Genomic DNA, 12313 nt, shown 5'->3' with positions numbered 1-12313 from the left:
GTGGCCTCGGGAGACAATTAGACCTATACAATAAAGACCTATTTAATCTGCATATAAAACATTAGAAATTAGATATTTGTTTAATTTTTATTGTGTTTGATTGTTAAAACAAAAAATATTTGTTGTTTGTCTCAAATTGTGTTAATTATAAATACAGTGGTTAAATTTAAAAAAAAAAAATTATTGCTTTTTGTTTTAAAAAAAGGTTATAAAAAATGTCAGTAATTATCGATACCGAACTATATGAATCATTATATCGTTGATACATTTTTTAACTATATCGCCCAGCCCTAATTTGACAGCCCTAATTTTTATATTAAATATTACATAATCCATTTTACAGTAATGACAAGAATCAGGCCTTTTCATATTACAGTAATGTGAATTGGAGGGTGAATATTTAATTTATTAATAAATATTTAATTTATTAATTAATTGAACATGTTTTCAATAATCATTTTATTATTTAATTATTTTGAAAATAATTCAAAATAGGCTTCATTGTCTTTATGTAAACAAAAAATTTCAATGCCACACATTACTAATGAATTGTTAAAGGTAAATACAGTTTTGTCCTATCTTGTTAAACACATTATTTCACAAATACAATATATTTAAATCTCTGGTCACTAAATAAATGGGTAGTTTAGTCACTAGGGAGGGATGACAGTGGAAGAGCCCGTGGAGAGCATGAATGCCTCATTATTGCAATGGTTCAATAGACCTGCAGGATCTCTCTGTGTGTGTGTGTGTGTGTGTGTGTGTGTGTGTGTGTAAGTTCAGAGGAGGTGTTAAGTAATGCTGATATTAAGTAATATTTACAGAGTGCAAATGAATGAGACCAGATCCAACATACACACCACACAATTTCATAATGTGCACATTATTCCCCATCAAAACCCACAACAAATGCTGTTTACAGTGAGTTTGTCCATGAGATTATCATGCTCTATAAATAGACTCGCAGATTAAAGACAATCTAGGACGCGTGCTCACATAAACCCTCGGGCTGGACACACACACACACGCACCATACGGCTCTGGGTCATGTTCACTGCGTTGAAGAATTAGAGATTCATGTAGTGAATTGGTTCATTTCAGTGAACGGGTTCAAAATTTCACTTCTAGTCTTTTGTTTCAATGCACTGTTTAAGGTGATATTTTCTCCCCAGTTTAATGTGGATAGACGACAAAAATAAGCTATTCGTAGGCCGGCTCTCCCATAATGTGTAAACACTATGGAAAGATCAATAATTTATCTGTTTGCAGAGCTCTATAGACCGTGAGTAAAAGGCCACACTTTGCAGCCATTTTCCCGCTGGTGCAATTAAATTTTGAGATGAGGGTACAAAAAAATCTCCATTCTTATCGATTACGCATATGCTGAATTCGAGCATGAAACTGAACATCCGAATGAAAGTTGCAGTATGGTCCGATCTGTATTGCCAATGCCAAAAAAACAGAGGAGCAGACCCAACTGGATTTAAGCCCAAAACAAACTGTGAAAGCTTGATTGTGTGTTGTTGCTTTCTGAAATATAACATGTTAGGTGACAATTCATAATGCAAACTGCTTTTGCATGCTATATAGTAGAGGTAATATGCATATAAGTATGCATATCAGGATTTGCAATACCATGTTGTGACACTAGAGGTGCATTCATCACAAATATAATTATTTTGAATTTTAATGCAGTTTAAAAATGTCTTAAAATGTTAGAACAATTATTGAGGGAAGAAGCAGTTTTCAGAAAGTGTGATTGATATTACCTTATATGTTCATAATCACACAGAAAATGGAACAAAAGGTCAGGTGCATTGCATTGTGGGATACATTATTCCACATACTGTGCTCTGGTTGTATACTGCACATCTTAGGCCCTGTCCCAAATGGCACCCTAAACCCTCACGTTCTTCCTCGGAGTCTGCACTTTCGTGACGTAATTTGACTGCTTTGACTGTCGGGTAGAAGTCTGCTGCAGAGCTCGCCCCAGTGCGGGCTCAGCAGAAGTGCAGATCGAGGGCGCATAATGGCCACAAAGGGGGCACTCGCGAGCACCCTTCTGAACGCTAAAATGACGAATGGGACACCCTACGGTCTCGTGGACTTAACGGACACGCGCATGCAGCGGCCATTGTAAGTCTGTAAGACCGCAGGTAAACATGAAGTGTTCCATTTGGGACAGGGCCTTAGCATGCAGTAGTTCATCCAGGCATTCTATCAAATAGAGAGCATTAATGTTTGCCCAATTTTAAAGTATTTTTCCCATGGGGATTTTTTTAAAGATTTTGTTAAAGAGTTAAGGTCCTTGCACAGTCCAAAATTTTCATATGCGTTTTTTTTTTTTCGTCATCCTTTCCTGGTGGTATCAAAATGCTTGCTACGGTTTTGAAAATGCAGAAAATCGAACCTGATCTGAATTTTATAAAGGAAAAATTGAAATCGCATCATATGACCCCTTTAATGTGAGAAAATTTAGGACGAGAATTTTGGACTCGGTGTGCAAAGACCTTTATAAGCCATGACCCAAACCGACCAGCTACAACATTACTCACAATATGAAAAAATTAGATTTGAAGCAAAAAAAGTATTTAAAAATCAGCAGGCTTTGCTCTGTAATTGGTGGAGATTCATTTGCTGAATCATGGGTAATGTCGTTTTTTACCAGAAATTTTGCTATTTAAAAATGCACCATTATTTAAAAATAAAAATTGAAATAATGCAAACTGACGGCTTTAATAAAAGGATGTAACATGTCATGGATTAACAACCTCAAAGCTCATAGCAGGTCTTAGTTACCGTTAAAAATCAATTTACATATGGAGAAAATGAATGAGATTTTACTTCTGCAACCCGACTGATGCGCACTACAAATATTAGCATACTATGTACAATATATACAATTATATACTATAAACCAGGGTTCCTCAAATCTTACCCTGGAGGTCCAATGCGCTGCAGAGTTTAGCGCCAACCCTGATCAAACTCAGCTACCTGTGATTTTCTAATGATCCTGAAGACATTGATTAGCATGCTCAGGTGTGTTTGATTAGGGTTAGAGTTAAACTCTGCAGGAAAGTGGATCTCGTGGGCCAGATTTGAGGATCCCTGCTATAAACTGTCTACAAGAGTAGTAGGCTCATTCGAATTCGAGACGGAACACCTGGCGAATCGGTTCGAATGATTCATTTAAAAGAACCGGTTCAAAAGAACGATATGTTCACGAATCGGGCATCAGCAGAACACGCCTGTACAGCCGTGAGAGAGAACATCTGACACACACACACAAACACGAACAGAGGGGAATCAAAGGAAACGCTATCAAAATTCAGTGCTTGTCCCATCACACACACAGTATTTTAACTACACGACCAGGGTCCTGAAATGCGAGCTAAAAACCTTCGAATTAGGTCAGCCAAATGGTTGCAATCCCGTTGCATTGCTTCACACAGACGTCCCTACGTCATTAATTACAATCTAAACTAATTAAAAATCTAAACGGGACGCTATGCACACGCATTTATCAATGAATCTTTGAGGAAAATCGCGAGTAATTATAAAACAACGTCCCGCGCGCGAGCCAACCTCTGCACACATCAATCATTTCTCACTCACCCAGAAGATGAAATTGAAGACGAACATCAGATACTTGACGCACATCTCTCCTCCGGTCAACGCCGCCATCACAGCAGTCTGTCCTCACACACACACAATACTGAATGAAAGCGTAAAGAACAGTCTGAGTCCCGGTGTCTCGCGCGTGCGGCTGTGTGTGACTTTACGCGCGTGTGATTGAGTGTGTAACTGAATGAAAACGTAAAGAACAGTCTGAGTCCCGGTGTCTCGCGCGTGCGGCTGTGTGTGACTTTACGCGCGTGTGATTGAGTGTGTAACGCGCGCGCACGAAACACTCACGACAGACACAAACTCATTGCCTCATTCCTCCTGCCAAAGATCAACTTTGCAATCGTTTGCTCGGTGAGGCAAAATCGAACGTGCCAAAGGTCGAACACTTTTTGCATTGATCCGGTTGCTGTTTTTGGAGGATTAATGAAAATCGTGCATACGCTTTATTTAGTTACGCTTGTTAGGGATTTTCGAGGAATCTTTGTTTTAACCATTTATTTTATCGTAAGATCCACTCGGCACTCGGTCTTTATTCTCTGGGAATGACGTCATGATGGAATGACGTCACCACAGTCAGAGCCACTGATCAGTGGTTTCTTCTAAGGCATTTTTAAATGTTGCATAAGATAGGCTATGTCCTGTAAACTTTATTATCTTTAGACATGCGGGTGTTAATGGCACCTGCCCGCTTTTTGTAACCTAAATGAAGATTAATTGAATATTGGTATCTCTCATTGAAATGAAAGAGAAATAATTGAGCTTTACTGAAACACTTCAGATAGATCATTATGTGATTTAGTCCATTTCTTCATTTTTTATGATACATTATTTAATCTCACGTTCCTTACCTTCTACTCTTCTTCATATTTATTTGAACCAAACTCATTTCTCATACTAAAAATAAGAAAAACAACAAGTGAAGCACCACAGCAGCTCTCATTGACTCACAGTTCCCACACACATGATTTCATAATCCAGAATTACATTATTATTAGAGTCATATGCATCCACACACGTTTTATATCTGATGGATGGAGATCTGGAATGTGCAAATAAACATAAATACATGCATACATAGCTTACATACATACATATATAGTGGTAGGGCTGGGTTAGTAGTGTATATATAGGCCTATTAATTTTTTTATTGACATCAAATACTGAGCATCCCTCAACTCTACTGTATTCTGCCAAAATAATCCATAATACACCTTTCTGTAGTAATAAATAAAATAAAAAAGTATTTTCTGAATCAGGTGAGAAGTATGCACAAATCAAGCACAATTTACAAACAGTCCAGAACAGTTCTAAACAAATATGTTGGTGGATTTTGATGTGAGAGGACAACAGTGGATGGACTTTTGGGCCATCCTTTCTTCAGGGGATGGATAGCGTTATTATGGATTATGGACTACTTTGGGTATTTAAGCCAAAAACAACCCCGTTTAAAGTTAAAAAGTCTTGATGGATTTAAACATGCAGCTTTTTACTTTACAAGGCATTAATTTATAGACTGGAGTCACATTAATTACTTGTGGATTATTTTGATGTTTTTATCAGCTCTTTTGACTCTCATTCTGACGGCACCCATTCACTGCAGAGGATCCATTGGTGAGCAAGTGATGTAATGCTCAATTTCTCCAAATCTGTTCCGATGAAGAAACAAACTCATCTACATCTTTGATGGCCTAAGGGTGAGTAAATGTTCATTTGTACATTTTCCTATTCAGTCTATTTTATGTTACTATATTAGCATAATTGTTGGGTCTTTGTTCAAATTACTTTTCAATGCTGTGTTGGGTCGCCACTTAATGTCAAATGTACAGCACAATCTGGGTCCTGAAGCAAGGATATGATGTAGGACATGTTTTTGCCAGCAAGTCCGGGGTCAACAAAGAATGGTAGCATGACAAAACCCATATTAACGATGAATGGAGTTTATGTGAACATGCTCTGGATACGCCGCTGCAGTGAGGTTTTTCCAACAGTTAATCCATCAGTTTTAGAGACGGGTTGCATCACAGAGGCTGTGAACTCACTGCATATGCTGCGGTTTGTGTGCGTGCGTGTGTGTGCTGTTTAGCTTGGCACTAATGTCCCCTGTTGGTTTGTCTTATCTGTCTTCACTGCCAGACTAATCCTTCAGTTCCTCCAATGCCCAGACTTTCTCCTATTGTCCTTTCTTAATGAGTTTGAAAACGGAAATCACACCATCCCTCCCTCTCTCATTCTTATAAAGCATTTCTTTCCTTCTAGACTGGGTTCCAGTCATGTCTTCAGGATTGTGAGACACTGGACAGCGAAGACCTTGCACAGCAAAGCGCTTCAGAGAACCTGTTGCTGGGTGCCTGCAGCTGGGCAGAGGTCAGAGCAACAATGAATTGACAATGAATGAATTGAAATGAGTACAATGCATTATAAGGTGCATTACAATTTTTTTAATGCATTATGCATATAGGCTTTAAGTAAAGTGTTACCAATTTTTTTTTTATTCAGAATTAAATCCTGAAAAAAGATATCAAGGCTTTAACAAAGATATTAAGCACAGCACAACTGTTTTCAACATGATAATAATAATAATAAATGTTATTCTTGAGCAGCAAAACAGCATATTAGAATGATTTTTAAAGGATTATTTGACACTGAAAATTCAGCTTTACCATCACAAGAATAAATTACATTAATTTAATTAGATAAAAAATTTATTTACATTAAAATATTAAACAATTACAATCTGAAAAGGCAACCTTTCTCTGAATCGACACATTAGGTTCCCTAAAACGTGTGTCGTACGGAGCCCGCTCTAATAGCCATTAACAGAACTGATGCTGTCTGTGTTCAACATGATAATAATAATAATAATAATAAATGTTATTCTTGAGCAGCAAAACAGCATATTAGAATGATTTTTAAAGGATTATTTGACACTGAAAATTCAGCTTTACCATCACAAGAATAAATTATTCATTTAATTAGATAAAAAATTTATTTACATTAAAATATTAAACAATTATTTTAAATTGTAATGATATTTTACAATATTATTATTTTTTTCATTATATTTTTGATCAAATAAATGCAGGCTTGGTTGATTTTAAATTCTTACCGACCCCTAACTTTTAAACATTAGTTGTTGCTTTGATTAACAGCAAGTGTGCAAGTGCTTGACTCTCTTTACCGCTTTGCTCTGTAGGTTTGGTGTCAGTGGAGGGGTCTGGTCGCTGTAGTCTGTTTAGCCGGCAGCACATACACACATTTGACGGTGTGATTTATGAGTTCCCTGGAGACTGCAGCTACATGCTGGCGGGAGACTGCCAACACAGAAGCTTCTCCATACTGGGTAAAAGCCAGTCACACACATAAACACAGGTTTTCATGAATTAAACAAGCTATGGCCGAGTTTGTACACTGTCAAGATGATAAAATGCCTGCTTTTGTGTGCATGTTTACGTCTAGGTGATTTCTCTCATGGAAAAAGGAAAGGAGTGACTTTGTTTCTGGGAGAATTCTTCGAGCTTCTACTCTCTGTTGATGGGACGCTGTCACAAGGAGCAGAAAGGTACAAATGGCAAATATCCTATTCAAAATATAAAAGAAAATGCTTATGGATTGCTAACTGAAGGTGAATTCAAATGTGAATGATAAACTGAAAAACGATTGAAAAACATTTTTTGAAAACTGGAATGTGAAAAAAAACTAAAATGAAGATTCTACACTGAAGGAAAAAAAATGTGTCTAAATGTAAACAATTTTCACTCAGAAATTGCTAGTAAATTTCATTAATAATTACAAAGAAATAAGTAACACACTGAATTAAACATGAAATTTTGAAGTAGAACAACCAAAATAGTATTTTCTTGTAAAATGTACTCTTTGAAAATTATATATATATATATATAAATATATATATACACACACACACTGCTATTCAAAATTTGGGATCAAGGATTTTTAATGTTTTTAAAGAAGTCTCTTCTGCTCAACAAGGCTGCATTTATTTGATCAAAAATACAGAAACAACAGTAATATTGTGAAATATTATTGCCATTTTAAATAATGGTTTTCTATTTTCATATACTTTAAAATGTAATTTATTCCTGTGATGCAAAGCTGAATTTTCAGCATCATTACTCCAGCCTTCAGTGTCACATGATCCTTCAGAAATCATTTTAATTTGCTGATTTATTATCAATATTGGAAACAGTTGTGCTGCTTCATATTTTTTTGGAACCTGTGATTAATTTTTTCAGGATTTTTTGGATTAATAAAAAGTTAAAAAGTACACCATTTATTCAAAATAGGAAGATGAGCAGAAGAGACTTCTCTAAAAAACATTACAAACCTTACTGATCCTAAACTTTTGAACGGCAGTATATATTTTTTTACAGTGTACTTTCCTTATTTGATTTTTATTTTAGGAATTCAAAATCATGATAACAATTCATTTAGCATTCTTTAAGATTTTTATATACGTCATTATTTATCACTATACCCTGTTGAAAATACCAGCTTAGACTATCATTATCATGACATTATCAGACATTATCATGGCTGGTTTATGCTGGTTAGTGTTGTCAAAGTAGTTAAGCAGCCTGGTTTGCGACACCAGCTCACCAGCATATAAAACACAACTAGTTATGCTAGTCTTTTCAACAGGGTAGAGCATTTAAAAATACTTCTGAATTTTTCCCCTCCAGGCTCCCACTGCCGTATGCATTGAGCTCTGTGTTCGCAGGGTATGAGCTGGGGTACATTTGATTATGGAGCGAAGAGTTTGGGTTCTCCATCCGTTTAGACCCCTCGCATAACATTCAACTAACGCTGGCCAAGCAGCACAGCAACCGTACATGCGGCTTGTGTGGAAACTACAATTATTTGGTGGAGCATGAATACACCGCGCAAGAAGGTGAGACACAAATGCAGGAAAAACACAAAAAACATACATTTCAAACTCTCCTTCGGTAATATCATGTGTTAAAAGCAGTGCACAGGATGCTGATTAATACGAGCCGGGGAAATAGGTGGCGTCAGTGTTCATCCTGAAGACAAAATATTAGAAAGTTTCAATAGAGAGTTCTTTGTTTCAGAGGCTTACATGTGTGTTTGGGGAAAGGGTACAGTATGTTAGTGCCCTGTCATCGTTCTGTATTACAGCTTTTGTAGTTGATGGTGCACTTATCAGCTGTGTTTCAATTTAGAACATAATCTTTCACACGAGTCGACCACATGATACGGAGAGCCAGGAAAACTGAGAGATAACAGAGCTGAAAGATAACGTGCTTGAACAGGTGAAACCTAAGAAGAATGTGTTCTGGTCAAATTTCACCTCAAATAAAAAGCATATTTTTGATCATTCGGCTTCTAAAAAATAAACAACAACAAAAAACTCATAATTAACTTAATGTGTCCAGATGATTTATTTTTAAGTTTTCCTGTCTGGACACAATCATTTTAAAAAAATTAAAAAGAGCATAAATTAATTATTTAAAAAATATTAAAAATGTTAAATAATTACTGTACTATTAAATAATTAAAATGAAAATAATGATATTAATATAATAATAAATGTATATTTCAATACTATATATATATATATACTGTATATGCACACATACATATATTTTATATTAAAATAATAATGAAACATTTCAATATAATAATAATAAAAAATAATAACAATAGAAATAAAAATAAAACATTTCAATATCTCTCTCTCTCTCTATATATATATGTATGAATGTACAGTGCACAACATAAATGAGTACACCCCCTCTAAAACTTAACAAATTCAGCAATTACTCTTTACTTAGAAAGCTTTTATATAGGGATGAATGAGTGCTGAAGGTGTGAGGGAGTACTTTATCAATGCTGGCATGAATTCACACACTACTGTGTGATGTAATACAAAAACCTGAAACTGAAGATGCTACCCTCCCCTCGTTCCCTGCATTGTTGGGCATTTTTTCAGCATGACAATGAAAATATTCATTCTCCTGAGGTGAAAATCCTTCAGTGGACATGTATTTCACTCAATCTTAACACTCTTGAGCTGCTGTGGGGGATTCTGTAGAGATGAGCTGAGCAAAACTCCCCATTAAAGACCAGGGCATTTAAGGAGGTCGTCCTCCAGGAGTTAAACAGCACAGATGTGAAAATTTGTCATGAACTTGTACACTCAGTGCCAAGAAGGGTCAGAGCAGTATACTTTAAGTTCTGGAGGACATACTAAGTACTAGAATATTATACATTTTCTGAATTAAATCTCGGGTGTACTCATTTCTGCAATCCTTCATTTATACAAAATTGGCTAATTTACTTATCTTACAGAAAATATTGGCATATATTTTGTTGTTTTTATTAAGTATATGTTTACTATGTTTCAATTTTGCCTTCTTTCCATGAATTATATTAGTGATCATTAAGAAAATACATCTTTTATATTTATTCAGAGGGGGTGTACTCATTTATGCTGTGCACTGTATATCAAGAAATAGAAATAAGTACTCTATATATGAAATATGTCTAAATAATAAAAAATAATAAAAAAAATTCACATTATTGCTATGCAAATAATAATAAAATATTTCAATACTATATATACAGTATATAGCTTCATGAGATTCATTGATTTAAAAATGTGTGTGTTCAGGTTTTCTGACAGATGATCCATATGACTTTGCAAACTCAGCAGATGAACCCTGTAAACGTGTCTTGCCGCCGTCTCAGAGCTGCAACAGCACCGGAGAATCAGTTAAAGTCAGACGCTCGCATGCAAAACAAAAACATCCTTCTGTCTGCCTTATCATAGAGATTTCTCTGTTTCTGAGTGTGTATGCGTGTGTTTCAGGACCAGATGTCACGGTGTGAGGCCATGAGCAGCTCTGCACTCTACCTGCGCTGTGCTCACCTCGTGGATGTGGCTGCGTTTGTGTCCGTGTGCGAGTCTGATGCCTGTCACTGCAGTATGGGAGATGACTGTGTGTGCCAGGCCATGCTGGAATACGCCCGTACCTGTGCCAGTCGCGGCATAACACTGTCCAACTGGCATGTACAGCGCCAGTGCTGTGAGTGATACATACATACTCAATTGTATAAATACATTTCACATAAGTCCGATATTGACTGTGTGTAAATGTATGTTTCCATTTGCTCAGCCCCTAAGTGTCCCATTGGCATGGAGTACAGCGACTGCACCCCGACCTGTTCCACTTCCTGTCAGAATGTAAACATCCAGGAAGTCTGCAAGGAGGAGTGTGTCGATGGCTGCAACTGTCCAGGTGAGAGAGATACCGGTCCACCAATCTAGAAGAATTAATACAGTAAAGTGACAGTAAAGACATTTATAATGTTACAAAAGAATTATCTTTTAAATAAGTGCTGTTCTTTTGAATTTTCTTTTCATTAAAGAGTAAAAAAGTATCACAGTTTTTAAGTGTTTTAAACATGATGATAATAAGAAATGTTTCTTGAGCATCAAATCAGCATATTAGAATGATTTCTAAAGGATCATGTGACACTGGGGTAATGGTAATTACATTTTCATACATTTTGCTTTTTAGGTAAATGTATCTTTAGATATTTTTACTGAAAAACAAGACACTGATACTGACCACGAATGGTTATTTTTGTAGTGTGCTCAGTTTCCTGTTCAGTGTTGAATGTGTGAAATGTGTGTGTCAGCTGGTAAGGTGCTGGATGGAGATCGCTGTGTTGACGTCTCTCAGTGCTCCTGCACGCATGCTGGACGCCGATACCCTCCTGCTTCCTCCATATCACAGGACTGCAACACATGGTGGGACACACACACACACACACACAAACACAAACATATATGCGTACATTACAAAACAATGCATTCAAATATGTGTGGCTGCTATATCTGTACACATCCACTTAAACTACCTTAACTTTTAGCGTCTGTCGCCATGGATCATGGGAATGCACCAATGAAGAATGCCCTGGTAAACCTGAATTTGTAACTTAACTATTAATTTAATGTCAGTCTAGCTCCAATCTATTAAGAAATACAAAATATCCTATTTTATCAGGAAATACATCACATTATGACACTAAAATGTGTAGGAAAGGCAGTTTCATGTTGTTTCATGTTAAATATTTATGAATGCTTCAATTAGCAAACATTGCTATAGTGTTATTTTATTATTATTGATATATATTGTATAGATATATTATATAATAGGTTTTGTCAATAGTTTTAATTTTTATTTAATTTTTATATTTAATGTTATTTTTATATTATTTGTTTTCAATGTTAGTTTTATTACTTTTGTTGTGATTTGCCATTTTTATTAGTTTATTTTTAAAATTATATCTGTACAGTATGTTTTTTTAGTAATTTTTATTTATTGGTTTATTTTGTTTAATTTATTTTACTAGTTAAAGTTAAACTGAACGAACATGAGAAGTATTGCTTTTTTGCAGCTAGCTATAATAAATATATACTTTTTCATTTCAGTTAATGTTTAAATGTTTTTAATTGCTACAAACATTGTTTTCCAATCGTTTTCTTGCTCTGTCTCTCCTTAGGGGAGTGTCTGGTGACGGGACAGTCCCATTATAAGACCTTTGACAATAAGTTCTTCACCTTCAGCGGTATCTGTCAGTATCTGCTGGCTAAAGACTGCCAGAGCAACTCTTTTTCTGTCATTGAGACTGCACAGGTCTG

The 12313-nt window shown here is 35.8% G+C and overlaps 1 protein-coding gene and 1 pseudogene across 1 annotated transcript in view; one reads left to right on the top strand and one right to left on the bottom strand.

Annotated features, from left to right (window-relative positions):
• Nucleotides 1-3797, bottom strand: part of cd9a (CD9 molecule a) — a 12780-nt gene extending 8983 nt beyond the window's left edge. Inside the window, exon 1 of the mRNA XM_016544846.1 lies at nt 3616-3797. Coding sequence (XP_016400332.1) covers nt 3616-3684 — 69 coding nt within the window. The 5' untranslated portion in view covers nt 3685-3797. The remainder of the gene's footprint in view (nt 1-3615) is intronic.
• Nucleotides 3798-5554: 1757 nt separating this feature from the next.
• Nucleotides 5555-12313, top strand: part of LOC107733262 (von Willebrand factor-like) — a 32833-nt pseudogene continuing 26074 nt past the window's right edge.

The sequence above is a fragment of the Sinocyclocheilus rhinocerous genome, unplaced genomic scaffold (genome assembly GCF_001515625.1).
Source record: "Sinocyclocheilus rhinocerous isolate Xijiao unplaced genomic scaffold, SAMN03320098_v1.1 scaffold1782, whole genome shotgun sequence".
Classification (NCBI taxonomy): domain Eukaryota; kingdom Metazoa; phylum Chordata; class Actinopteri; order Cypriniformes; family Cyprinidae; genus Sinocyclocheilus; species Sinocyclocheilus rhinocerous.
The sequence above is the reverse complement of the archived record's forward strand: the minus strand, read 5'-3'. Positions and strand labels throughout refer to the sequence as shown.